The 27,956-nt window shown below is 56.8% G+C and overlaps 4 protein-coding genes across 5 annotated transcripts in view; 2 read left to right on the top strand and 2 right to left on the bottom strand.

The window, feature by feature from the left end:
* Window positions 1-17: 17 nt before the first annotated feature.
* Window positions 18-12,045, top strand: PITPNM1 (phosphatidylinositol transfer protein, membrane-associated 1). The gene is made up of 23 exons (XM_005864329.2): window positions 18-136; window positions 1,542-1,756; window positions 1,842-1,963; window positions 2,175-2,399; window positions 3,772-4,098; window positions 4,187-4,282; window positions 4,375-4,482; window positions 5,159-5,220; window positions 5,311-5,561; window positions 5,878-6,067; window positions 6,157-6,264; window positions 6,511-6,668; window positions 6,746-6,954; window positions 7,424-7,594; window positions 8,133-8,297; window positions 8,462-8,610; window positions 8,726-8,836; window positions 9,189-9,305; window positions 9,543-9,691; window positions 9,777-9,926; window positions 10,005-10,188; window positions 10,482-10,610; window positions 11,531-12,045. Exons 1-23 carry the CDS (start codon window positions 59-61, stop codon window positions 11,795-11,797), a joined length of 3,741 nt encoding a protein of 1,246 aa, XP_005864391.1. The 5' UTR covers window positions 18-58; the 3' UTR covers window positions 11,798-12,045.
* Window positions 12,046-12,643: 598 nt separating this feature from the next.
* On the bottom strand, window positions 12,644-21,338 carry LOC102253077 (AH receptor-interacting protein). 2 transcript variants are annotated; one of them, XM_005864331.2, is made up of 6 exons: window positions 21,129-21,338; window positions 18,522-18,701; window positions 16,635-16,823; window positions 16,053-16,229; window positions 15,813-15,954; window positions 12,644-12,953 (listed from the first exon to the last, which is right to left on the bottom strand). In XM_005864331.2, exons 1-6 carry the CDS (start codon window positions 21,225-21,227, stop codon window positions 12,748-12,750), a joined length of 993 nt encoding a protein of 330 aa, XP_005864393.2. In that variant the 5' UTR covers window positions 21,228-21,338; the 3' UTR covers window positions 12,644-12,747. The 2 variants fall into 2 exon arrangements, with proteins under 2 accessions (XP_005864393.2, XP_014393592.1); XM_014538106.1 differs by lacking the exon at window positions 18,522-18,701 and having other exon boundaries at window positions 12,656-12,953.
* Window positions 12,959-14,237, bottom strand: LOC102252765 (AH receptor-interacting protein-like). Its single transcript, XM_005864330.2, has 3 exons — window positions 14,075-14,237; window positions 13,493-13,669; window positions 12,959-13,394 (listed from the first exon to the last, which is right to left on the bottom strand). Exons 1-3 carry the CDS (start codon window positions 14,162-14,164, stop codon window positions 13,173-13,175), a joined length of 489 nt encoding a protein of 162 aa, XP_005864392.1. The 5' UTR covers window positions 14,165-14,237; the 3' UTR covers window positions 12,959-13,172.
* A 6,005-nt stretch (window positions 21,339-27,343) lies between the features above and the next one.
* TMEM134 (transmembrane protein 134) overlaps window positions 27,344-27,956 on the top strand; it is a 5,665-nt gene continuing 5,052 nt past the window's right edge. The window contains exon 1 of the mRNA XM_005864485.2: window positions 27,344-27,388. Within this exon, the coding sequence (XP_005864547.1) occupies window positions 27,344-27,388 (45 nt within the window). The remainder of the gene's footprint in view (window positions 27,389-27,956) is intronic.

Raw genomic sequence — 27,956 nt, 5'->3', positions numbered from 1 at the left:
GCCGTGCCCTGCGCCAGGCGGAGCGGAGGCCGCGCGCATCCTGCTGAGCGCTTCCAGGATGCTCATCAAGGAGTACCACATTCTGCTGCCCATGAGCCTGGACGAGTACCAGGTGGCCCAGCTCTACATGATCCTGGTGAGAGCGATGGGAAGCGGGGGGCCAAGGGGGCCCTACTTCATGCAGGAGCATGCAGGCCGCACCTGGGACAGGGGGCTGGGGCGCAGCCCCACCAGTCCTGCTCCGGGCCTGGAAAGGGCTGAGGCCAGAGGAGGAGAGAGAGGTCCCCCTTCCGCTGCAGGGGGAGATCGTAAGGGCTGTGGGGGGAAAGGCAGAGGGCCTAGCGTGGCTCCCCATCCCCCCAGTGCCCGGCCCATGTATGATCTCCTTTAATCCTCCTCAGAATCTGTAATCCTGTAGGGTAGGGAGTACATGGGGAGGCAAGAGTGAGAGGCAGGGAGTGGGAGTGGGAGGGGGGCCCCAGAGTCCGCAGGATCCTGGCAAAGCCCAGGTCAGGGAGATGGGGTGAGGATGGGATGGGATGAGGCACCAAAACTGAAACACAGGGGCAGGCGAGGACCCCGAGGATAAGTGAGGGAGGTCTGGGCTAAGAGGAAGGGAGTAGGGCCTGGCTTGGGCTGTGAGAAAAATGGGCCAGGCAGGCTCGCAGAGAGGGGAGAGGGTTGGTCCAGGCCCTCAGGGAGGCCTGTTCCAGACGTGTTTCAGGATCAGTCTTCAGGGGCAAGAGGGCCAGGATCCAGCCTCGGGGTGGCGTGGGCCAAGTTTGGGCTCCAGAGCTATAAAAGGGCAGGATCTGAGTGCTCTCCAACGAGGAGGGGTGTGGCAGGGGCTGGTTGTGGGGTCCACAGAGGGAGGGGACCAGGGTCAGGTCCTCAGAGTGGTAGGGCCCCTTTTACTCTCCTCAGTTCTTCAGCCCACCCACCCCGGCCTCCTTGCTGCCCCTGGAGCACGTGCACCGTGCTCCCGCCTCAGGAGCCTGCGCTGGCTCCCCTCTGCCTTGCACACTTCCTCCCACCCCACATCCACTCCGCGCCTCCCACCCCTCCTTGAAGTCATGTTCAGATGTTTCTCCCGAGGCCTTCTCTGCCCATCTATAGAAATAGCAACCTTATCTCAACCCCCCTTACCCTAATCTATGCTCTCTTTTGCCCATAGCACTTTATCTCCAATATACCATATAATTTGCTTTTTCTGTGTCTGTCTGCCTCCATTAGAACGTAAGTTCCACGAGGGCAGGGGTCTTTATTCTGTCCAACATATCCTGACTAATATAACCCTAAACAAAGCCTGGCCTGAAGCAGACACTCAATAGATACTTGACTGACTGAATGAGTGCTGGTTGCAGAACCCGTGGGGGACTGCACAGCAGCTATGATCCTGACCCCAGGAGCAGCAGGGGGCAGGGTAGGGTCACAGGGCGTTGGAAAGGCTAGGACTAGCACCCCAGGGGCCCAGGGAAAGCTGGGATCCCAGGAGCTGAGCTGGAGCTGAGCTCCACGTTCTGCTCTGTCCTGGACTGCAGAAAAAGAGCCGGGAGGAGTCGAGTGGTGAGGGCAGTGGCGTGGAGATCCTGGCCAACAGGCCCTACACAGATGGGCCCGGTGGCAGTGGGCAGTACACACACAAGGTGTACCACGTGGGCTCCCACATCCCAGGCTGGTTCCGGGCGCTGCTGCCCAAGGCCGCCCTGCAGGTGGAGGAAGAATCCTGGAATGCTTATCCCTACACCCGGACCCGGTGAGTGGGCGGGACAGGCCTGGGGCCACCAGGGGAAGAGCCCTGGTGGGCACAGCAGTGACCCTTGCTCCTAACCTCTGCCCAGGTACACCTGCCCCTTTGTGGAGAAATTCTCCATTGAAATAGAGACCTATTATCTGCCTGATGGGGGGCAGCAACCAAATGTCTTTAACCTGAGCGGGGCTGAGAGGAGACAGCGCATCTTGGGTGAGGCCTGAAGCCAGTGGCTGGGGGTGGGGGGCGCTGGGGACCCTCTCAGGCTATCTGACGCCTCGATGGGTAGCTTCTGACAATTCCCAGGCTCTCTCGGGCCGTGGCTTCCCGTCTTCAAAAGGATGTCCTCCCGATCCGGAGGCAGAGGGGGGTGGCAGGGGCTGGAGGGGGCTGGCGGTGCTCAGTGCTGCTGGAACCCCCTCAGACACCATAGACATCGTGCGGGACGCAGTGGCCCCAGGAGAGTACAAAGCAGAAGAGGACCCCCGGCTGTACCGCTCCGTGAAGACCGGCCGAGGACCGCTGGCTGATGACTGGGCACACAAGGCGGCTCAGACGGGGCCCCTCATGTGCGCCTATAAGCTGTGCAAGGTCGAGTTCCGATACTGGGGCATGCAGGCCAAGATTGAGCAGTTCATCCACGATGTCGGTGAGCACCACGCCGCGGGAGGTTCCATTTACCCAGCAGGCACCAGCCCAGCGCCTGAGCCAGGATGCTCATGGGACACAGAGCGTAAAGCCATCATTCCCACTTGATGTGGTGAGCGCTGAGGCAGAGGGGAGCAGCACAGCCTGGCCAGGGTCGGGGCAGACTAGCCTTAAGGTACAGTAAGAGTCAGGAGGGCAAGAAGCTGGCGACATGGTCTCCAGGTCAAAGATTCGAAACCGTTCTGTGCATCAGGTGAGACTTAGGGACCTTCAGGAGGGTCGCCAACCCCAACCGGCAACGTGCTAAAGTGCAGGCTCAGACTGTGACTCTGATGTCATTCCCAGGGCTCCTCCCACCCCCAGCTCCCAGAGACCCATCCTCTGGCCATGATATCCAGGAGCCCCTGTTTCACACCACCCTAAACCCAACCCCACAGCTCCTGCAGCTCAACCCTGCCCCACCTCCCAGGTCTGAGGGTGGGCCAGCCACAGTTAGAAGGAGCCCTGGCCTGGATGGGGGTGTCCGGGGGCCTGGGTTCACGTGCAGGCTCTCATGGAAGCCCCATCGAGCCACTTCCCCTCTCTGCACCTGAACTTTCCCTTCTGTAGATGTTAAAAACTAATGTTGGTCACAACATGCAAGATCTCCTTTAACACACACAACACCCCTCAAGGTAAGGACTATTATTCCCATTTTACAGATGAGGAAATTTAGCTCAGAGAGTAATACAGGCTCCTTTTCTTACATTTGGAAAAATATCAAAGGCACAAATAAGAAAATAAAATCACTCACATATAACCACTATTAAGATTCAGATATATTCCCTTCCAGAAGTTTGTTATTATAATTCAACCATTATTGCTGTATTTCCTAGATATTGAGGTTTTAAACTCTATCCCCCTGCTTAAGATGAAAATATCCCAGATTGAGTATCATCTTTCCCTACAGCCTTCTTTAAGTGCCAACACTTCCATTAACTATTAACACCTTCATTAACTATCAACAATTTCATTAGGCTGTTAATGCCTTAATTGTTCACTCCTCTGAACAAGTCAGTGGAAAGCCAGATGAAAAAGCGAAACAAGCATTGGTTCCAGCTTCCTGTGGTGTGGGGGTGCTGCCAGTGCTCAGAGTTGGGGTGCCCAGAGGGATGGAAGAGGTAGTGGGCAAGGAAGGAGGTGGGGCAGGAGGGCAAATGTCCCAGTTTCCACTCCCATCCCCTGGGTAGCACTGGCCCTGCCCTACTCTGTGGCTCTGGGGAGGTGATGTGCCCAGGGGAGCCATTAACCAACCTTGAAGGCTAAGCATGTGGACGCTGTGGCAGATGTCTTGGGGTGGGGAGGGCATTGTTCTGATGCCCGGGCACCTACAGGTCTTCGTCGGGTGATGCTGCGCGCCCACCGCCAGGCCTGGTGCTGGCAGGACGAGTGGACAGATCTGAGCATGGCCGACATCCGGGCACTGGAGGAGGAGACAGCCCGCATGTTGGCTCAGCGCATGGCCAAGTGCAACATGGACAGTGAGGGGCCTGAGGCCCAGCCCTCTGGGAAGCCATGCGCTGAGGCCCAGGGCGGGGCCAGCCATGCGGGTACCCCCGATGGGCCTGAGGTCCCCCTGGGCCCCGACGCCTCACCTGATGCCAGCTTCGGCAAGCAGTGGTCCTCATCTTCCCGTTCCTCCTACTCGTCCCAGCACGGAGGTGAGGCTGCAGCACAGGGACGGGAGGGAGCAACCATTGGGCTGATGCCCAGGCTGATGCCCGGGCTGATGCTGATGTGGTCCTGCAGGGGGTGTGTCTCCTCAGAGCTTGTCTGAGTGGCGTATGCAGAACATTGCCCGGGACTCTGAGAACAGCTCTGAAGACGAGTTCTTTGATGCCCACGGTCAGCATTGTGGGCCCTGGTGGAGGAGGGTGTGTTCCTGAGAAAGGTCTCCCACCCATGACACAAAGGTCTGCCACCCCCTGTCCCTTCAGAAGGCTTCTCGGACAGCGATGAGGTCTTCCCCAAGGAGATGACCAAGTGGAACTCCAATGACTTCATCGACGCCTTCGCCTCCCCGACAGAGGCCGAGGGGGCGCCAGGTACAGGTCCCGGATCGGGCTGCCAGCACCCCACGTGCAGTGGGGACTCGAAAGACAAGTTGGTCCTAATTTAGCGGGGCCCGAAAATGAATGTCAGTCCAGAGAGGGTGCTCATTAAATACTCAGATGGATAGCGAGGGGGTAATGGGTGGACGGAGGGATGGCTGGACTGTACTCTAGGTTCAGACGTAGCACAAAGAATGGACCAATTCATTTGGAGGCAGGACTTCACACGGGAGCTGGGGTCTCAGCTGGGTTTTGAAGGATGGGACCCGCTCTGTCCAGCAGAACTTTCTGTGTTGATGGACAGGTTCTGGCCACTAGCACACGTGGTTATCAAGCACTTGAAATGTGACCGAGGAGCTGAAGTCTGAGTTGTATTTTAATTCACTTCGATGTAAATGGGCACAGCTGGATAGTGGCTACCATCTTGGACAGGGCAGAGTTAGAAGGAATTTTCCAAGCAAACAGGCATTGTGGGAAGAGGCATCCCTGGGGGCAGAGGAGCGGCACACAAATGTGAAATGACCTGGGACAGTCGAGGGAGAGGTCAGAGGAAGGTGGGGGCTGGGCGTGCCACTCAGGCGGACAGAAGAGCAGGAGGCTCTGAAGTGTCAGATGAAGGGACCCCCACAGGTCCCTCGGTCTCCTTCACTGGCCTTCCCCTGTCCTATAGACCCCGGAGCCGAGGCTGCGAAAGATATGAGGGACAGGGCCCGAGCACCCAGGGACTCCGAGGTAATTATGACCAGCCACCTGTGTCTCAGTGCTGCCCACCCCCCTGCCAGGCCACTGTCTGACACCCCCGGTACCCGCTGTGCCCCGTAGGGCCTAGACGGAGCTGGGGAGCTGGGGCCCGAGGCATGTGCGGTCCACGCCCTCTTCCTCATCCTGCACAGCGGCAGCATCCTGGACTCCGGCCCTGGAGATGCCAACTCCAAGCAGGCGGACGTGCAGACGCTGAACCTGGCCTTCGAGGCCATCACCCGCATCCATTTCCCGGAGGCCCTGGGCCATGTGGCGCTGCGCCTGGTGCCCTGCCCACCCATCTGTGCTGCTGCCTATGCCCTTGTCTCCAAGTACTGGTCAGGGATGGAAGGGAGGGGGGTAGACAGGGTCCCCAAGCTGCAGAGATCCACCTGGGGGTTCCAGGGACCGAGAAGACCCCATGGGGGGAGGGGGAGGAGGCCGAGAAGCCAGACACCTTGGCCAATCAGCCTCAGAACTGCGCCTCAGTTTCTAGTCAATGGCTTCATCCCAGAGGCTTCTGGGGTGCTGACGCCGCCCACAAAGGCCCCCCAGCGCTAGCACCTGCCAGCAGGCCCAGGGGACTCGGAGGGGGCAGTGAAGGGGCTGCAGACCCCCAGCCACCCACCACACCTCCTCTTCCTCCAGCCTGAGTCCCTACAGCCACGATGGCGACAGCCTGTCCCGCTCTCAGGACCACATTCCGCTGGCCGCCCTGCCGCTGTTGGCCACTTCATCCTCCCGATACCAGAGCGCTGTGGCCACTGTCATCGCCCGAACCAACCAGGCCTATGCCGCCTTCCTGAGCTCTGCTGAGGGTGCTGGCTTCTGCGGGCAGGTCAGGAGCTGGGACGTTCCCGGGAGTTTGCTGGGGGGTCCCGCCATCACCGGTCAGGCCCCTCCTGATGGTGCCACCCTCTCATCCAGGTGGTGCTGATCGGAGACGCTGTAGGCGGGATCCTGGGCTTTGATGCCCTCTGTCACAGCGCCTGCGCGGGCACGGGGAGCCGGGGCAGCAGCCGCCGAGGGAGCATGGTCAGTGTGGCGCACCCTGCTCCTCAGGAGGGCGGCGTCCCTCCATCTCTTGGGCTCTGCCCCCTTAACATGACCTCTGTGCCCTGCGTCGTGTCCTCTGCTGCCTCGCTCTGTCCCCTCCAAGGCTCTGCCCGCCCACTTGCTTTGACTCCCTGCCCAGCATCCAAGCCTCTCTCCTCACTTCCAAATAAGTAGAAACCACATCGTCTCCGTTCCTAAGGATTTTCGGTCCCCTGTTCCTTCTAGAACAATGAGCTGCTCTCTCCGGAAATCGGCCCAGTAAAGGACCCCCTGGCAGATGGGATGGAGGGGTTGGGCCGGAGCAGCCCAGAACCCTCGGCCCTGCCCGCCCAGCGCACCCCCAGCGACGTGGCCAATGCTGAACCCGAGGGCTCCCAGAACAGGTGACCTTCCTGCCCCCTCCCAGCAGGGCTGGTGCTGGGCTGTGGAGGCAGCAGCTCTGAGCAGCCCTCCCCCACAGCCTGCAGGTGGCCCCCACCACTGCCTCCTCCTCGGGGGAGCCCAGGAGGGCAAGCACAGCCTCCTGTCCACCCACTGCCGCCTCGGAGGCTCCCGAGGGCTCCGTCAGCGCTGCCCGCCTGGACTTCAAGGTCTCCGGCTTCTTTCTCTTCGGCTCCCCGCTGGGCCTGGTGCTGGCTCTGCGCAAGACCGTGATGCCTGCCCTGGAGGGTGAGCCCTAAGGACGGGGTGGGGGCCGCGCCCCGTCCTTCGTCTGCCCCTCCCCCGGCTCCTCCACATCCATCTCACCTGAGACGCTGGCGTTACTGCCACCCCGCACTGCGCCAATGAAATATCCTGGCTAGAGAAGGGAACCTGTGGCCCAGAAAGGAGGGGCTGGCCCAGGCCAAGTTTCCCACAGTGCACTGGGAGGAACTCACGCTCGCAGATGCTCGGTGTGAGAAGAGGTCCAACAAGCATGGGAACCACTTCATCCTGAACCACCTCAGCAAAGCGAAGGCTCTGGCATATTCTTAGCCAAGAGGCCGTCTCACCAAGCAGGACCCTGGTGACTTCCCAGGGAGTGTAGTTTGGGAAGAGCTGGCTCAGGGTCACACAGCATGTCAGGGTGCTGCTGCCCACCCCGCTACCTCCCAGAATGCCCAGGTGAACTCCTCCCACTCTGTCTCCTGGATTCCAGTGGCCCAGATGCGCCCAGCCTGTGAGCAGATCTACAACCTCTTCCACGCGGCTGACCCCTGCGCCTGCCGTCTGGAGCCCCTGCTGGCCCCCAAGTTCCAGGCCATCGCCCCACTGGCCATACCCCGCTACCAGAAGTTCCCCCTGGGAGATGGCACGTCCCTGCTGCTGGGTATGCCCCCCTCCAAGATAAAGGGGAGTAGGAGGAGGGCCCCAATAGGGATGCGGATGGCCCCCATCACCCTAGGAGACATGAGGTAGTTCCCACGTCACTGGCAACCTCTCACGAGCCCTACCTCAGCCCCTGGGGAAGTCTGCAGACCCTCTGACATTCTGTGCCCGTGGGTGGTGACTGGACTAGAGGAGGGGAGTGACACTGGCATGCCCGTGTGAGAGCAGCCACCAGTGGATGGGGAGGGGCCTGCGGTGTGTGTAGGGGTGCTGTGTGTCCGTAGGCTCTCACATGTACATGGATGCATTTGGCCCCATGAGACAAGTGGGCCTGCATTGGGATGGTGGTGACAGGCATTCCGCAAGAATGCAGCCAGCTGTGGGGTGAGCTGAGAGGAGAGAATGCCCGCAAGCAGATGTGGAGCGGTTCAGCCTCAGCCATGACCTGGCCAGGAGGGCTGGCAGGAAAGATGGTGGAGGTGTGGGCGCTGAGCTGTCCTGGAGCCCCGCCTGCTGCTGAGGTTCCCCTCCTCCCCCAGCTGACGCTCTGCAGACCCACTCGGGCCTCTTTCTGGAGGAGCTGGAGATGTTGGTGCCCTCAACGCCCACCTCTACCAGCGGTGCCTTCTGGAAGGGCAGTGAGTTAGGCACCGAGCCACAGGCCCAGCCGGCGGCCCCCAGCACCACCAGTGAGGTGGTTAAGAGTAAGTCAGCCAGCCAGATGCCCCTGCCCCCAGCATCCGGTCTGCCCCCTCCCCTCCAGCACCCAGGCTTGGAGGAAAGCAGGGAGGGAAGAGCACCCAGAGGCCAGGCAGGTGGGCACAGGGTGGGAGGCCACCTTGACTCACTGCCCACCGTGGCTGTGCAGTCCTGGAGCGATGGTGGGGGACCAAGCGGATTGACTACTCACTCTACTGCCCCGAGGCGCTCACGGCCTTCCCCACCGTCACGCTGCCCCACCTCTTCCACGCCAGCTACTGGGAGTCCGCAGACGTGGTAGCCTTCATCCTGCGCCAGGTGGGCCCGGGGATATGGACTGGGGGATGGGAACCAGACAAGAATGGGGGGCTGCGGGCTGGGGGAGGGGCAGCCCCAGAACCCCGTTCAGGTGACCTAGCCTGGTCCTGTACAGGTGATCGAGAAGGAGCAGCCACAGCTGCCCGAGTGCGAGGAGCCGTCCATCTACAGCCCGGCCTTTCCCAGGGAGAAGTGGCAGCGCAAACGCACGCAAGTCAAGATCCGAGTAGGTGCACTCAGAAGCACCCCCTGGCCGCTGGATCCCAGCCCACGTGGCCTTCCGGTCCAGCCCGAGCCCCTAGGGGCCTGGCCCCACCTAATCATATCTTGGCCCCGCCCCTGGGAACCAGGGTCTCTTCCCCTTCCCCCTGCAAGTTAGGTCTCTGATGGGCACTTACCCGCCCCAGCTCATCCTCTGCATCTGATCATGTCACAGTCCACTCACACAGGCACTCCTGACCTCCGGGCCTCCTCCCAGCCCCTGCCCCTGCCTCCCTGTCTGGGTGCCTGTCTCTCTCGTCTGCTTCCTCTGCATCCCCAACATCTGGCTGCCAGCTCATGTCCTCTCCTCCCAACAGAACGTCACTTCCAACCACCGGGCGAACGACACAGTGGTGTGCGAGGGCCGCCCCCAGGTGCTGAACGGGCGCTTCATGTACGGGCCCTTGGATGTGGTCACACTCACTGGAGAGAAGGTCAGGACACAGTGGCCTTGGGCCCGCCCCCATCAGCTGACCACACTCCCAAGCGGGTGCTCCTGTCCCGCCTCCTGTGTCTTTATTGTCACACACACACACACACACACACACACACACACACGGCTCCCCGAGGCCTCATCCACCCCTAATGACAAGCCCACCTCTGCCCTCCTCCAAAGTTATGTGGCGCCCAGGGTCTCCCCCGCATGGACGCTCACCCCCTCTCACCGCCAGGTGGACGTCTACGTCATGACACAGCCACTGTCCGGCAAGTGGATCCACTTTGGCACGGAGGTCACCAACAGCTCTGGCCGCCTCACTTTCCCGGTGCCCCCTGAGCGTGCGCTGGGCATTGGCGTCTACCCAGTACGAATGATGGTCAGGTGAGCGCGGGGCAGGCCACTCCTCTGCAGGGTGGGGCTCCGCTGCCCCTGGCCACCACCTGCTCACCCCACCTGTGGACCACAGGGGCGACCACACCTATGCCGAGTGCTGCCTGACAGTGGTGGCCCGTGGCACCGAGGCCGTGGTCTTCAGCATAGACGGCTCCTTCACGGCCAGCGTCTCCATCATGGGCAGTGACCCCAAGGTGCGCGCCGGCGCTGTGGACGTGGTCAGGTAGGAGTGCCCCCGGACTCGCCCTGGAGACCGACCCCCACCCTGGCACCTGGAGCTCACTGCCACCCCACCCCGCAGGCACTGGCAGGACGCGGGCTACCTGATTGTGTACGTGACGGGCCGGCCTGATATGCAGAAGCACCGTGTGGTGGCCTGGCTGTCACAGCACAACTTCCCACACGGCGTCGTCTCCTTCTGCGATGGCCTCACCCATGACCCGCTGCGCCAGAAAGCGATGTTTCTGCAGAGCCTGGTGCAGGAGGTGCGGCGATGGGAAGGGACCCGCCTCTGCCCTCAGCCCATCTCCTCTGCCCTCAGCTCATCTCTGGGACCTTAACTGTCCTATGGTCCTGCCCTCTCATGTTCCAAGGGGCCCCTAACCTTAGGGCCAACTAGGGTGCCTCCCCGGGGGGCCGGGTGACGTAGGACTCTATGCCCCACCTCTATCCAACTAGCTTGACTCCCTAAAATATCTGACCCAAGGAAGCCCAGCAGACCCCACCCCCAGCCTCATGCCCTGTCCCAGGGGTGGCTGACTGGCCTCACCCACCGCAGGTGGAACTGAACATCGTGGCTGGCTATGGATCCCCCAAAGATGTGGCCGTATACGCGGCCCTGGGCCTGCCCCCCAGCCAGACCTACATCGTGGGCCGCGCTGTGCGGAAGCTGCAAGCACAGTGCCAGGTAAGGGCCAAGTGAGGGTGGGGACTGGGAGCCTGGGTTTCCGGTCATAGGTCCACCGGTGCTAAGGGCCTGAGGGGGCGGCTATGGGGAGGGTGGCTGGCCTCAGGGGACCTGGCTCCTCCTAGGACAGGGGTGGAGAGCAACTTGGAGCTGCTGGGCAGACCAGTATTGGGAACTCAGGCTGGAGTGCTGACTCCATGTCGCACGGCCCTGGGCATGGGCCTGGACCTTTCTCTCTTTTTTGTCATTTTATTTATTTATTACATAATTCTTTATTGTTAAAAATATTACATATGTCCACTAACTCGTCCATGGGTTATTATGCATATATACATATAAGGTCTTTGATTGATTACCTCCCACCCTTCCCTGACTTCCCTCTGAGATTCCGCACTCTGTTCCATGTTTCCATGTCTCTGAATCCACTCCGCTCATCAGTTTATTTTGTTACTTAGATTCCATATATGAGTGAGATCATGTGATACTTGTCTTTCTCTGACTTATTTCATCAGCATGATACCCTCCAGCCTGGACCTTTCTAAGCCCCAATTCCTGTCTGTAAAATGGAAATGATAAAATGGCCCTGACCTTGACAGCTATCATGAAGATCATGTGATTTACTGCACATCAACATGCACAGGGCTGGGCACAAAAAACGTGCTTGCTAAATGTCAGCTGCTATTATTCACCCCCCACAAAGAATCGCCCTTTATAGATGAGGACGCTGAGTCTAGAGAGGGGCAGAGCTAGGAGGAAGGCCAGGTGCCTGCTCCCAGCCTGCGGTTCCTATCTGCTGAGAGAAGACTCGGGTCAGGCTCTGCCGGGCCTAGAATGCGGCCGGCACAGACCAGGAGCCTGGAGGGGACGGAGGGCGGTGTGGGCCTGAGACCACCCCTCACCCTGCCCACCTCTGCCCACAGTTCCTGTCGGACGGCTACGTGGCCCACCTGGGCCAACTGGAGGCCGGCTCCCACCCGCACGCCCCCACGGGACCCTCGAGGGCCACCCTGGCCAAGAGCAGCTACGGCGGGGCCGCCCCTGTGGACTTCCTCCGCAAACAGAGCCAGCTGCTCCGCTCCAGGGGTCCCAGCCAGGCGGAGCGCGAGGGCCCAGGGACACCACCCACCACCCTGACCCGGGGCAAGGGCCGAAGCATCAGCCTCAAGTTGGACTGCGGTGAGGCCTAAACTGTGGCTGGACCTGGGTTATTTATTCACACATTCAGGGGCCCAACTGACCAGGTGTGGGAGGCTGGGGGCGCAGACCGCTGGCCCTGGCCTCCCAGCTCCACAGCCCGCATCTCTGCCTGCCCCACAGTGTTACTTCCCTTTTGTGTGGGAGGACCCAGACCACGGGCCGAGGGAGGGAGGGAGCGGCAAGACCCAGAGGCTTTTCAGTGTGTAAACCCATGACAATAAACACCACCTACATCCCACCCGATGGCCCACTTGCCTGGTCTCAGGGTAGCCAAGCCCACAATTTCCAGTTCGATGGGGACACTGCTTGGCAGAGGGGGCCAGGATGAATCCAGAATCATACAGCAGGTCAGAGACAGGGCCCTTCCTGGACCCCGAAGGCCTCATGGAAGGCTCTGTCTCCACCTCTACCCAAGCAAGGCCTTTTCTAGAGTCAGCCCACCTGGCCCTCCCCACCTAGGCCAGCCCTTCGGTTCATAGGGCCACCCTCAGTCCAGACTTGGCTTCTCACTGAAACCTCTGCCTCCAGAAGCTGCGACCAGGGGACCATTGGCTCAGAGGTCGGAGGGGCAGGGAGACCATCTCACTCAAGCACAAACCGTCTCCCCCTTAAGACTGAAGGCGCCGGGCACCCCAGCTCTGGCAGCAAGAAATGCTTCCTTTGTGGCAGATCTAAGATCATCCTCTTTTCTGTCAGGGACACTGAGGCCCAGAGAGATCTGAGCTGGTGAATCGGGTGCTGGGATGAGAACCCTGATTCTTTGTCCCCCAATACCACCCAAGTACCAGAAAACGTGGGGCAATGGCTCCCACCTCTCCCAGTGAGTGAGCACGGCCCAGAGGGAGATAAATAAGGCTTTTATGTACAGAGAAGCATGATATCGTGGGGCAGGTGGGCTGGCAGTGGCAACAGTGAGCTGGGCAGGGCGAGCAGGGCCCTGTCAGTGGGAGAAGATACCCCGGAAGCGGGCCTTGTCCTCTTCGTCCTTCTGCCGGATCCGTGCCTCCAGGGCCCGAAGCTCCTTGCTCACAATGGGTGCCAGGGCGGGGTCCAGCTCCAGCACCTTGGCAAAGTCAGCCTGGGCCTCCTGGGCATTCCACACGGCAGCGTGCGCCTTGCCCCGCTTGAAGTAGGCCTTAACGTTGTCTGCGGGGGGTGGCAGCAGGCAGCAGGCATGCAAGGCATGAGGGGGACCAGCTAGCTGCCCAGTATGCCTTCTGCACCATGGGGGCCATCATGGGACAGCCTCCCATTCCCCACTCATCCTCATTGGCACAATGAGGCCCACGGCCCTGCCTGGGGGGGATAGCTGACGGAGTGGGGAGTTCAGAATGGGGGTGATGGCAAAGGCTCAGTCTTTGCACCCTAGTGCCCAGTGGTGCGAGGGAGGAGGAGGCCGCTCATCTGACCCCTGCCCACCCGGCAGCCCAGTGCCCACTGCTCACCATCATACTTGTTGAGGATGGAGGAGCAGTGGTCCAGCACTTCATAGTACTCTTGGGCCACCAGCTTGCACTGACAGTAGTTGAGCAGCAGCGGCGTGATCTGCTGATCCAGCTCGATCCAGTCCGGGGACCCAGGCTGTTCCTGGGGGCGTGGGGGCAGGGAGAGGACACAGATGCTGAGACCTGGGCCCCAGCTCCACCTCAGACCCCCACCCACCTGCCGCAGCCTCAGGGCAGCACCTTCATCTGCAGGTTCTTGAGGCAGGCGATGGCGTCGTAGTACTTGGCAGCGGCCTCCTTCACGTGACCCTCACGGTACAAGCGGTTGCCCTCCTGGTGGATGACCGGCACCGCCTTTGCCTTCTCCTCATCCGTCATTGCCCACGGGTCCTGCTGGTATGTGCCAGGGCCCTCCACCTGCCGGAGTGTGGGCCAAGTCAAGGGGAGCCCCAGGGCACCACAGCTGCTCGGCTTCCAGACAATGGATACCAAGACCACAATCGCTAGTTCCTTCACTGACCACCCAACAGACATTTATGTAGCATCTCCTATGTGCCCAGCGCTGTGCCAGCTTCTAGAGACAGAACAGTGAATGAGACGGTGAAGATCCCTGCCCTCACAGAGACTGAAGGGGAAGGAGGGGCCCCGAGAAGGAGCCCCATGGGGACAGCCAGGGGTCCACAAGGTGTTCTGGTACCTGCCCTGCCTTAACCCCAGCCTATCCACGGAGCCTACGAGCCCTGGGAAGGCAGGCAGGGCCGGAGCCCACTCCGAGGCTGGGCAGTGGCAGTTCGTGGCGCCTGAGCCTTGGCGGCTGCTCACCTTAAGCATCTCGATGTCGAAGACGAGAGCCTGGGGGTTCTGCTGCAGGGCGTCCAGGTCGGCATGGCCCAGGGAGCTGTGCTCATGCATCTGGGCGATGCCGCAGCAGTGCCGCTGGCCCTCCAGGGGGTCCCTGCCGGCCGCGATGTTGCGCAAGCTCTTGGCCACCAGTGGATACAGGACCACGTGCTGCAGGAGGGCGGGTGGGCAGCAGGGGCTCTGTCAGTGTGGCCCAAGGCGCCCAGCCCCCTGCCCATCACCACCTGAGAAAGGACACTGAGGCCCAGGGAGGGGCCACAACTGGTTCAGCCACACTCTGCTAAAACGAAGGCGGGCTTTCCCCTCGGGACTCCGGCCTCCCAGCCCCCTCTCTCCCAGTGAAGCCCCAGTTCCTTCTACCCACTCTGGGCATCAAACCAAGCCAATCTCTTACCCCCACTGTCAACCCGTCTCCCTTGTCCGTATAGGCCCAGAGGAATTCTTACCTCTTCCTCCTCCTGGGAGTCCATTATTGGGGTCCCTTTGCTTTTTCTCCTGCCCTCCCCCTCCCCCATTCAGAGCCTATCTCAGAGCTGAGTTCAGGGCAGCAACTTCACAACCCACAGGGGAGACCCTTAGCCGTAGGGCACCCAGTTTTCACCTTTCACCTTTCACTAGGAACAGCTGCTGGGATGGTGGGAATAAGACTATCCCACCCCATGCCTGGCCAGAGTGGCTCAGGGGTTGAGCTTGGACCTATGAACTGGGAAGTCACAGTTTGATTCCAACTCAGGGAGCATGCCAGGGGCATGTAAAAGGCAGCCAATCGATGATTCTCTCTCATCATTGATGTTTCTATCTGTCTCTGCCTCTCCCTCTCTTTCTGAAATCAAATCAAATATATATACTACCCCACTCCAGTCTAACCAGCTCTCCTCACCAGCCCTGCAGTCACATCCAGCCAATAGACACTCCTGAGTCTTGGGCCTGGGCTGGACCATGCTGGGCATTTTTTTTTTTTAAGAGAGAGAGAGAGGGGAAGGAGAGGGGGAGAGAGAGAAACACCGATTGTCTGCCTCCTACATGCTGCCCACCAGGAATCAAGCCCTCAAACCGGGCATGTGCCCTGACCAGGAATCAAACCGGTGTGCTAGACGACACCCAACCAACAGGCACACCGACCAGGGCCACGCTGGGCATTTTGAAACAGAAGGAAAATAAGCCCTACCCCTGCCCTGAAGTACCTGAGACCCAGGCAGAGGACCAGATCCTGGCCATCCAAGGCAAGTTGGGTTGGGGGACCCAAAGGAGGGGTTCAAGCCAACTACCAGCAGTCAGGGAGGGCTTCCTGGGCACCAAACCAAGCCAATCACCCTCACTGTCAACCCATCTCCCTTGTCGGTATAGGCCCAGAGGAATTCTTACCTCTGGGAGTGGTGAGAAGTAGGCCTTAACGTTGTCTGCGGGGGGTGGCAGCAGGCAGCAGGCATGCAAGGCATGAGGGGGACCAGCTAGCTGCCCAGTATGCCTTCTGCACCATGGGGGCCATCATGGGACAGCCTCCCATTCCCCACTCATCCTCATTGGCACAATGAGGCCCACGGCCCTGCCTGGGGGGGATAGCTGACGGAGTGGGGAGTTCAGAATGGGGGTGATGGCAAAGGCTCAGTCTTTGCACCCTAGTGCCCAGTGGTGCGAGGGAGGAGGAGGCCGCTCATCTGACCCCTGCCCACCCGGCAGCCCAGTGCCCACTGCTCACCATCATACTTGTTGAGGATGGAGGAGCAGTGGTCCAGCACTTCATAGTACTCTTGGGCCACCAGCTTGCACTGACAGTAGTTGAGCAGCAGCGGCGTGATCTGCTGATCCAGCTCGATCCAGTCCGGGGACCCAGGCTGTTCCTGGGGGCGTGGGGGCAGGGAGAGGACACAGATGCTGAGACCTGGGCCCCAGCTCCACCTCAGACCCCCACCCACCTGCCGCAGCCTCAGGGCAGCACCTTCATCTGCAGGTTCTTGAGGCAGGCGATGGCGTCGTAGTACTTGGCAGCGGCCTCCTTCACGTGACCCTCGCGGTACAAGCGGTTGCCCTCCTGGTGGATGACCGGCACCGCCTTTGCCTTCTCCTCATCCGTCATTGCCCACGGGTCCTGCTGGTATGTGCCAGGGCCCTCCACCTGCCGGAGTGTGGGCCAAGTCAAGGGGAGCCCCAGGGCACCACAGCTGCTCGGCTTCCAGACAATGGATACCAAGACCACAATCGCTAGTTCCTTCACTGACCACCCAACAGACATTTATGTAGCATCTCCTATGTGCCCAGCGCTGTGCCAGCTTCTAGAGACAGAACAGTGAATGAGACGGTGAAGATCCCTGCCCTCACAGAGACTGAAGGGGAAGGAGGGGCCCCGAGAAGGAGCCCCATGGGGACAGCCAGGGGTCCACAAGGTGTTCTGGTACCTGCCCTGCCTTAACCCCAGCCTATCCACGGAGCCTACGAGCCCTGGGAAGGCAGGCAGGGCCGGAGCCCACTCCGAGGCTGGGCAGTGGCAGTTCGTGGCGCCTGAGCCTTGGCGGCTGCTCACCTTAAGCATCTCGATGTCGAAGACGAGAGCCTGGGGGTTCTGCTGCAGGGCGTCCAGGTCGGCATGGCCCAGGGAGCTGTGCTCATGCATCTGGGCGATGCCGCAGCAGTGCCGCTGGCCCTCCAGGGGGTCCCTGCCGGCCGCGATGTTGCGCAAGCTCTTGGCCACCAGTGGATACAGGACCACGTGCTGCAGGAGGGCGGGTGGGCAGCAGGGGCTCTGTCAGTGTGGCCCAAGGCGCCCAGCCCCCTGCCCATCACCACCTGAGAAAGGACACTGAGGCCCAGGGAGGGGCCACAACTGGTTCAGCCACACTCTGCTAAAACGAAGGCGGGCTTTCCCCTGGGGGCTCCGGCCTCCCTCCTCCTGGGAGATTATTATTGGGGTCCCTTTGCTTTTTCTCCTGCCCTCCCCCTCCCCCATTCAGAGCCTATCTCAGGGCTGAGTTCAGGGCAGCATCACAACCCACCACAGGGGAGACCCTTAGCCGTAGGGCACCCAGTTTTCACCTTTCACCTTTCACTAGGAACAGCTGCTGGGATGGTGGGAATAAGACTATCCCACCCCATGCCTGGCCAGAGTGGCTCAGGGGTTGAGCTTGGACCTATGAACTGGGAAGTCACAGTTTGATTCCAACTCAGGGAGCATGCCAGGGGCATGTAAAAGGCAGCCAATCGATGATTCTCTCTCATCATTGATGTTTCTATCTGTCTCTGCCTCTCCCTCTCTTTCTGAAATCAAATCAAATATATATACTACCCCACTCCAGTCTAACCAGCTCTCCTCACCAGCCCTGCAGTCACATCCAGCCAATAGACACTCCTGAGTCTTGGGCCTGGGCTGGACCATGCTGGGCATTTTTTTTTTTTAAGAGAGAGAGAGGGGGGAAGGAGAGGGGGAGAGAGAGAAACACCGATTGTCTGCCTCCTACATGCTGCCCACCAGGAATCAAGCCCTCAAACCGGGCATGTGCCCTGACCAGGAATCAAACCGGTGTGCTAGACGACACCCAACCAACAGGCACACCGACCAGGGCCACGCTGGGCATTTTGAAACAGAAGGAAAATAAGCCCTACCCCTGCCCTGAAGTACCTGAGACCCAGGCAGAGGACCAGATCCTGGCCATCCAAGGCAAGTTGGGTTGGGGGACCCAAAGGAGGGGTTCAAGCCAACTACCAGCAGTCAGGGAGGGCTTCCTGGGCACCAAACCAAGCCAATCACCCTCACTGTCAACCCATCTCCCTTGTCGGTATAGGCCCAGAGGAATTCTTACCTCTGGGAGTGGTGACCCAGGAATTTACTGTGAGGTAGGAGGGAGAATTTTGCAAAAAATAAGAAGTAGCTGAGACCCAGGCAGAGGACCAGATCCTGGCCATCCAAGGCAAGTTGGGTTGGGGGACCCAAAGGAGGGGTTCAAGCCAACTACCAGCAGTCAGGGAGGGCTTCCTGGGCACCAAACCAAGCCAATCACCCCCACTGTCAACCCATCTCCCTTGTCGGTATAGGCCCAGAGGAATGCTTACCTCTGGGAGTGGTGACCCAGGAATTTACTGTGAGGTAGGAGGGAGAATTTTGGCCACAAAGAAGATGGAAAGGAAAGGAAGGGAGGGGGTAGGGAGGGGGGACTGGCAGGGGCCAGACCCTACAGGGCCAAGGGAGCACCAGGAACCAGAGAGGCCTGAAGCAAGGAACTGAGTGGGTCCTTTGCATTTGAGAACCAGTCTCCTGGCTACGGTCTGGCTAACGGAGAGAAGGCAGTGTCCTCCTGGTATTGCAGTGCCCGGGGGGAGTTGGTGGTGACCTAGCCAGGGTAGAGGCCTGGCATGGGGAATAGGAATGGCTGGACAGACATGCAGGCACTGCAGGCAGATGTAAGACTCCAGGCACCTTGACGTCGCAGTGGAACTGGGCAATCTCCCCCTCACGCATGGTGCTCACGATGGTCTCCCACACGGGCAACTTGAACTTCTTGCCAATGATGAGCTCCATGGGCTTGCCACGCACACGGCTGTCATCCAGCACAGTGCCCTCCTCATCGCTGTGCAGAGTCCGGTAGTGGAATGTGGCCTGCAGGCCAATGAGGGATCAGGCAAGGGCATAAACCCTCACCCAGCCCCAAGAACAAAGCCGGCTCCCAGCCTGCAGATCGCATAAGGGACAGGGCTTGCCCAGGGGTCACCACCTGACCTTTACCCACCACCCAAGTGAGGAAAGTGAGTCAAAGAGAGGGCAGTAAGGGGCTCAAGTCCCATGGCTAGTGGGTGGATGGCCTGGGATGGGAGCCCAGCAGCCTGGCTCCAGTTATTCTTCCAAAAATCGTTACGGGCACTTACTATGTACCTGAGTTCTATGCCAGACACAGCAGAGAACAAAACAAGTCCCTACCCCCATGCAGCTCACGTGGACTGTCTATAGGGAAGAGAAGGGCCTCAAACAAACACTACTGTGTAAGGTGGAGGTAGTGCTATGGATCAGCTAACAAACAGCAGAAGGTAAGGCCGGGGGAGTTTGTATGGGATGGGGAAGGCAACCTTTCAGCAGAGATCTGAAGGGAGTAGGGAGAAGCAAGCCAGGTAGATGCTGGGGTAGCAAGGCGGTGTTAACTTTCTAGGCCAAAAGAATAGCAGCAGAAAAGCCTCGCAGAGGGACGCATATGGTAAGTTCAAGAAGCAGGAGGGTCACTGTGGCAGAAGCAGAGTGATTGCAGGGGAGGGGTGTACCATGGAGTCACGGGGTCAGCAGGGGTAGACCCCCCAGGGCCTGTAGGCTGTGTGTGGTGAGGACCTTGTTTTTTACTCTGAGACGGAAGCCACTCGGTGGATCCAAGCAGAGGAGAGATGTGATGTGATGTGATGTGTGTCCTGCTGCTGCTGAGATGAGAGCAGGTCGTAGAGGGGCGAGGGCAGAAGCAGGAGGGCGAGTTAGGAGGTGACTGCAATAACCCGGGGGGAGACCCTGGTGGCCTGGACCAGAGGGGTGATGGGAGAAGTGGTAAGACCTTGGGTGTATTTTGAGGTTTTGCTGTGGGATGAGAGAGAACAAGAGGAGCCATGGATGGTTTTTGGCCTGAGCAACCGGAAGGCTAGAGGTGCCCTTAACCAAGAAGGGGAAGGCATGGGTGGGGGTTAAGTCTGAGTTGCCAACCAGATATCCAGGTGGAGATGGTGAGTAGGGAGCTAGATATCAAGTTTAAGGGAGAGGTAAAGGCTAGGGATACACATCTGGGGGTAGTCCAGGCACGGAGCATTTGTTTTAAGAGATGAGCCTGGATGAGTTCATGTGGGGGTGATGGCAGAGAGAAGAGGTCTGAAGACCCAACCCTCAACAGGCTGTGGTTCCAGGAGCCCACACTCTTCCCCGCGCCATGCTGCTTCTCTGAACTCCATCTCCACATCAGTAAAATGAAGTCAACAATAGTACTTATCCCACATTGTGGAAATGAAATAAACTTGTCAAAGCATTTAGCAAGGTGCTTATAGAGTGAGCATAAACCAATGCTGATGACTGGTCATTTAATGTCTCCGGTCCCTGTTCTTTCAGTGTCATTGTTCACAGATCTTTACTATCTTTACAATGTTCTCTCCTCCTGGTGTCTGTTCCATCCAAAAGCTCCCTTGCCAGGACCTTCTTCAAGGCCACCAACTCCATGGGGACATGCAGCCACACCCACACTCCTTCTCTAATCTGGGCAAGGATCCCACTTAATATAAATCATCACTAGAGCTATGCAGTTCCCCTCTGTCCTCAGAGCACTCACACGGGGCCAGACTAGGATTTGCCCTTCCCTCAATATACCTGTCCTGCATGACCGCTCTGCTGGGCACAGGGACTACCCCAGGGAAGTTCCATACTTTACAGACAAGTGGCATCTGGGAAAGGTTGGGGGGTGGGGGGGGAGGCAGGAGAGGCCTTGATGTACAGAGGAGGAAGGTAGGAGGCTCTACTTCCCAGCCTTTATCTGCCCAAACAATGCAAGGTAGACCAATCAGAAAGCTGCCAAAGGGTTCTGATCTGGCAGACCTGACCTCTGGGCCTGTTCTCTGGAACCTCAGTTTTCCCATCTGAACAATGGGTGCTGGTCTATGGTAAGTGTTTTAAGAACACCCTTCATCTATAAAAGATCTGAAGCCTTGCAACCCAGAGGCCCCAGGGGCTCTTCCCCAGTCCAGGGTCCCTCCCAGATCCAGGTATCCAGCTCAGGTTCTTCTCCAGCTCTGGGTCCAAGAAGCAAGCACTTAGGTCAAACTCCCCCAACCTGCCAGTCCGCCTCCCGGGCCAGTACAGCCACCCAGCCAAGCCAGGGGGCGGGGCAGACGCATCCAAATTCATCCCCGACTTAAATTCAGACCAATCAGCGTCGAGTTCTGCATGTGAGCGGGAGGGAGGGTCACCGGCCGCTGTTCTATAGGCATGCGCAACCTCTCGCCTAAGGCCTCCTCCCGCCTCGCATGCGCGCCGCCCAGAGGGGTTAAGGGGACGGGGTAAGACACGAACCTTGGTTCCATCCTTAAAGTCAGGGAGTTCTCCTCGGCCCTCCTGTATCACACGCTTTTGGATCCCGTCCTCCCGGAGTCTTGCGATGACATCCGCCATCCTCCTTACCCGCTGCTCTCTTTCGGTAACTTCCGGACTCGCTCGGCAGCTTCCGGACCTGCTTCGGCAACTGCTGGCGCTTCGGCAACTTCCGAGGTGCCGCCATTTTGGCTGAGGGCAGACGCCGAAAAGGGAGAGAACGTGGAAACGGAAGGTGATTGGTTCTCTGCGTTGAGGCTGAGCGCGCAGGTCTGAGCAGGGGCGGGGCCTGAGGCTGCCCGGAGGGAGGGGCGTGAACTGAAGCCTGTCGGAAAGGCGGGGCCGGGGCCTGCGGGGCGGGGCGTCTCTACAAACAGGTCCTTGAATTGCTTCGACTGCGGCCCGCCCCCTTGGCCTTTGCCGCTCCGTTTAAAGTTGTACACACAGTGAAACAGCATTTCAGACTCGAGGAGAGGAGAATAGGGCAGGGTCGGGGGAGCCCACTGCAAGACCAGTCCCCAAAAACTATTTTTGTGTATTCCCTTCTGGCTTTTTCTTTTTGCATATCTAGCACAATAGTCGCGACTTTAAATCCTGATTTTTTTTCCTCCTTCAAAAATAAAAAGCAAAACCAGAGTAAGAAGGGAGGAGGGTTTCGGTGTCTCTGTGGGAACAGTAAGCCCCCCAAGATACTGAGGAAGTGCCACGTAGGGTTGGTGGGGGAGGGGGTGTCATTGAATCCACGGTGTCTGGCACAAAGTGGATGCCCAATAAATATAAGGTAAGACATGAAGTGATAGAAGTCAGGTACTTTGGGGCTAAAACAAGGATTCCCTCCCCGGAAACCAGCTGTGGACAACAGCTGTAAGAGTCTTCTACTCCCACTTCTGGGGTTGTCAACGTAAGAAACGTTCAAACCTATAGAGAATTTTTATTAGTTTATTTGAGCCAAACTGAGACAGTTGCCAAGAAGCAAAATCTCAACGGAGTGAGAAAATGCTCCCCAAATGGCAGTTTTACCACTTGTTTTATACGTCAAAATCAAAGGGGAAGACTAGCGAGGCAGGGCGGCAGGAGAAAGCAGAGCAGGGAAACCTCTGGGATTGAATAAAAAGTAAAAAGAATAGACACATTTCCTTTACATCAGTGGGCACAGGATAGTTTAGCGGTGGTTCTCAACCTTCCTAATGCCGCGACCCTTTAACACAGTTCCTCATGTTGTGGTGACCCCCAACCATAAAATTATTTTCGTTGCTACTTCATAACTGTAATGTTGCTACTGTTATGAATTGTAATGTAAATATCTGATATGCAGGATGTATTTAGGCGACCCCTGTGAAAGGGTCGTTCGACCCCCAAAGGGGTCGCGACCCACAGGTTGAGAACCGCTGACACAGGCAACAATAATGAGAGGCTGTGTGGGCTAGTTAGAAAGTTTTAATTTCAGACCATCCTATAGGGTTACTTTTAGTTTCTGAGCTTGTGAGGTCGCCAGGAAGGCCTCCCTGAGCTTGTCTGGTTTAGTATGTGACCCTTTTTCGTCCACAAGGGTTAGGTCATCGCGTCAGGGGAATGCCTTGGGACGTGTGCACTGTCTACATCCATCATCATAACTGCGAGGGATTGTTGTTCGTCCCCCGTGACCCAGGTGCTAAGCGCCTCAGATATTTACCTGGTTCATTTCCCACAAGAAGTCTCCTGAGGCAGCTGGGCCTCTGAGATGAAGGCAACATGCTTTGTTTGTTTGTTTGTTTCCTTTTTTTTTTAACCAACACAGGAATTTTTTTTGTGTGTGTGTGTTTTTTTTTGTCTAAACTTTTACATATGTCTCCTTTTCCCCCAATTGACCCCCCGCCCCCCAGCCATTCCTACCCCAGGCAAGCCCCCACCGCCCCAGTGTCTATGTCCATTTTTTTACAGAGAGGAAGGGAGAGGGATAGAGAGTTAGAAACATCGATGAGAGAGAAACATTGATCAGCTGCCTCCTGCACACCCCCCACTGGGGATGTGCCCGCAACCAAGGTACATGCCCTTGACCGGAATCGAACCTGGGACCCTTCAGTCCCCAGGCCGACGCTCTATCCACTGAGCCAAACTGGCTAGGGCTCTGGATCTATTCTTGTTCATCAAATTATGTTGATCATTATATCCCACATATGAGTGAGACCATGTGATATTTTTCTTTCTCCGACTGGCTTATTTCACTTAGCATAATGCTCTCCAGTTCCATCCATGCTGCTGCAAATGGTAAAAGTTCCTTCTTTTTTATAGTGGCATAGTATTCCACTGTGTAGATGTACCACAGTTTTTTAATCCATTCATCTGCTGATGGGCACTTAGGCTGTTTCCAAATTTTAGCTATGGTAAATTGTGCTGCTATGAACAGAGGGGTGTATATATCCTTTCTGATTGTGTTTATGATTTCTTGGGATATAGTCCTAGAAGTGGGATCACTGGGTCAAATGGGAGTTCTATTTTTAACTTTTTGAGGAAACTCCATACTGTCTTCCACAGTGACTGCACCTGTCTGCATTCCCACCAGCAGTGCAGGAGGGTTCCTTTTTCTCCACATCCTCTCCAGCACTTGTCAGTTTATTGATTTATTGATGATAGCCATACTGACAGGTGTGAGATGGTATCTCATTGTTGTTTTGATTTGCATCTCTCAGATAATTAGTGCTTTGAGTATGTTTTCATATGTCTTTGGGCCTTCTGTATGTCCTCTTTCAAAAAGTGTCTATTTAGAACCTTTGCCCACAACACAGGCAGTTTTACAGGCAAGTTCTGCCAAAATTTTTAAAATTTTTTATTTTTTATTAATTTCAGAGAGGAAGGGAGAGGGAGAGATAGAAACATCAGTGATGAGAGAGAATCATTGATCAGCTATCTATGGCATGCCCCCACTGGGGATTGAGCCCACAACCCAGGCATGTGCCCTGACTGGGAATTGAACCTCTATTTCCTGGTTCATAGGTCAAAGCTCAACCACTGAGCCACACCAGCCGGGCACCTTCTGCCAAATTTCGAAGCCACAAGTAGTCTACATCTTATACCGATTGTTCCAGAAAACAGAAAAAGAGGAAAGCTGACCAACGTATTTTACAAGCCTTCTTTAATCTTGATTTCTGAACCAGTTAAGTATACCATAAGACAAGAAAATTATACATTTTACTGATAAATATAGATATGAAAATTTCTAAATGAAATATTAAGTTACTTGAATCCACTAGTGCAGTGGTCGGCAAACTCATTAGTCAACAGAGCCAATGTCAACAGTACAACGATTGAAATTTCTTTTGAGAGCCACATTTTTTAAACTTAAACTATATAGGTAGGTACATTGTTATTAACTTCATTAGGGCACTCCTAAGCTGGCCTTTGCCAAAAACGTCCTCAATCTGAGGGGTCGACCTCAGCGAACGTACCGCCACTTCTTCTAACGCCACTTCTTCAAAATAGACTCGCCCAGGCTGAAGGCCGAAAAACGACTTCTGCGCATGGGCCACGAAGTTTCAATCGCACTGTACGTGCGCGCCGCACGTGGTATTTTCTGGAAGAGCCACACTCAAGGGGCCAAAGAGCCGCATGTGGCTCGCGAGCCACGGTTTGCCGACCACTGCACTAGTGTATATAAAATGCATCAATATCTAAATGAATGCCACTCACAAAAAGGGAGATACTATGATTTCTATTGAGACAGGCTAGTAAGCTAGGACAAGAGGAACAGGGAAACGGAGACAGACAGTGAAGCAAGCAGTTTGCAGCATCTAGTAAATCCTATCTTCCTAAACCAAGGACACTTAAGAGTAGATGGTTTGGCCCTGGCAGGTTTGGCTCAGTGATTAGAGCATTGTCCCATGGACCGAAGGGTCCCAGGTTCGATTCCGGTCAAGGGCATGTACCTCAGTTGCAGGCTCAATCCCCGGCCCTGGTTGGGGTGTGTACGGGAGGCAACCAATCCACATGTCTCTCTCACATCGATGTTTCTCTCTTTATCTCTCTCTAAAAAAAATCAATGGAGAAATATCCTCCAGTGAGGAACAACAATACAACAAAAAGAGTAAATGATTTGGCCCAGCCAGTGTGGCTCAGTGGTTGAGTATTGACCTATGAACCAGGAGATCACAGTTCAATTCCCAGTCAGGGCACATGCCTAGGTTGCAAGCTTGATCCCCAGTACGGGGAGTGCAGGAGGCAGCTGATCAATGATTCTCTCTCATCATTGATGTTTCTATCTCTCTCTTCCTCTCCCTTCCTCTCTGACATCAATAAAAATATTTTAAAATATATTTTAAAAAAAGAGTAGATGGTTTGCACTTCTCCTCCAGAACAGGAGGGTAAATAGCTTAAATTACCCACCTCAGGGAAATAGCAGAAATCCAATTTGTGCCAACCACATCCAAGGACAGATGAAGTTAAGGGAATAAATCTTATTTTGGCACATCAGCATAAAATTGATGAATTTTCTATTAATCCTCCCTTAAACTCCCAGCTTTTAAAAACCCTCAAAAAACTGTTCCTAGCTCATGTTCTCCCTCGTAGGAGCACTCCCCTGCCTTTCCCTTCCCCCACTTCTTCCCCCGCAGGCATGCACCTCCTAAACTCTCGGGGACTCCAGGAGGCTGGCAACCAGGGCGCAGGGGGCAGTGGCAGCTCATCCCAGACTAACCCACTGAGCTCGTCCCCAAGATCCCCTTTTCTTTGACTTCTTAGTGAGCAAAGCAGCCCCGCCTCGGCTCACTTCCCCACCTAGTATCTCTCCTGTTGCTGCTTCTGTCTTAGATCCTTCCTTGTTTCACTGTCCCCAGCTTTAATAAACTTCCTCTAAAAACCACCTACACTCACGTTGTGAAATCTTACCTGCATGAAGGCAAGAACCCACACACCACCGCCTGCCCTAGGCAGACCAGCTCAGGGCCAGGTCCCCCTTCTGGGAACAATATGAAACACTGCCCTGGCCACCCTGGCCGGTGCGACTCGGTTGAGAGTTGTCCCACGCACTGAAAGGTCCGATTCCCGGTCAGGACACGCAACCGATCAATGTTTCTCTCCCATCAATGTTGCTCCCTCTCTCCCTATCCCATCCTCTCAAAAGAAAAAAAAATCAATAAAAACATATTTTTAAAATATATGAGGTACCTAGAGTGGTCAGATTCATAGAGAGGAAGTTGAATGGGGGCGGGGGGTGGGAGGAGGGAGAAATGAAGAGTTGTTTAAAGCGTAGAGAGTTTCAGTTTTGCAAGATGAAAAAGTACTGGAGGTTGGTTGTACACCAATGTGTACTTAATACTACTGAATTGTGCACTTACAAATGTGGGTGTGCAAATTCGTACAACCCCTCAGCATCTGTGGTACTCTGTGAAGTCAAGGGTGCATGGACTCTATGGCCTAGGAGTCCTGCTTCAAGCAGAATCCTCCGACCGTCCACATGGGGACCCTGTGAGGATGTCCCTGGCAGTGATGTATGTGATGTGATGGGGGCCTGCATACTACTGAATTGTGCACTTACAAATGTGGGTGTGCAAATTCGTACAACCCCTCAGCATCTGTGGTACTCTGTGAAGTCAAGGGTGCATGGACTCTATGGCCTAGGAGTCCTGCTTCAAGCAGAATCCTCCGACCGTCCACATGGGGACCCTGTGAGGATGTCCCTGGCAGTGATGTATGTGATGTGATGGGGGCCTCGGGCCACGCGCAGTGCACGTCACTTGGTGGGGATGGCGGATACTAGTAAAAGCGCTGGGTGCTCAACATGCAGCCAGAGGAAGCAACAAAGGAGATGCATGTGGAGAACATTGGTATTGAGTGTAAGAATGCACAAATGTCAGCAACAGAATGAGTTTCATACAGGACACCATGTTTGTAACTTGGGAGCACATCCACATAAGAGCCAGCGCCGGGTGTAGTAGAAAGCCAGGCGGGCTTCAAGGAAACGGGCTGAGCCCACGGACGGAAGGGAGCCGGGAGGAGGGAAGACGGGGAGAGGAAGAGGGAAATTGTTCAGAGTGATGATGTGTCACAACCTGAGACGTGACTGACTCAGCTCCGTGTCAATAAAATAAAGTGGGGTGGCCGGGTGGAGGAGAATGAGCACCCCTGGAGCTAGGGGCCTGCGTTCAAACACCCTCCTCCCCCTTGCACGCACTGGGGACTTTAACAAAGCCCACATTCATGTCTTACACAAACGTTCACTGAGCATGTACTTGGTGCCCAACACTGTGCTGGGCACTGCAGACACAGTGGTGAGTAAAAGGGAAATTTAAGGTAAGTGCTGGTTGTGGAACTGAAACTGACTACATTGCAGGGAAAGGGATGGCTTCCCTGAGCGATGGGTGCTTTGCAGGCACCGGTGACAGCGGGTGCAGAACCCTGAGGTGGGATGAGCTTGGCCTGCACGGCGAGGCCGAGGCGGGTGAAGGGGGCAGAGGAGGACTTGATGAGACGGGGGAGGCAGGCAGTGACCAGAGTATTCAGAGCCCGTGGGCCTGAGTCAGGGGTTCAGATCTTGTTCTAACCACCATGGAAAGCCAAGGGAGTTTTATAGAGGAGTGACTTCGCAGCACGCTTGCTTTTACGCTTTTTAAAAAGTTTTATTTAAGAACAATACACCGAGAAAGGAATCGGGTATGTTTTTAAAGAACCCTTCGGCTGCTGGGTGGAGAGTGGATTGCAGGCGGCTGGGAGCCACCTGAACTCTCTGAGCCTGTCTGCTCGGATGCAAGGCGGTGAGGAAGAACGCCCGCCCGTGCAGGGCCCCGGTGAGCACGGGTGCGGAGCGGTGCCCTTCGGTCTCCTTGGCGCGGAAGGAGA

This window comes from Myotis brandtii, unplaced genomic scaffold (assembly GCF_000412655.1).
Source record: "Myotis brandtii unplaced genomic scaffold, ASM41265v1 scaffold187, whole genome shotgun sequence".
In the NCBI taxonomy this organism is placed as follows: Eukaryota; Metazoa; Chordata; class Mammalia; order Chiroptera; family Vespertilionidae; genus Myotis; species Myotis brandtii.
This window is presented reverse-complemented; position numbering and strand designations above follow the sequence as displayed.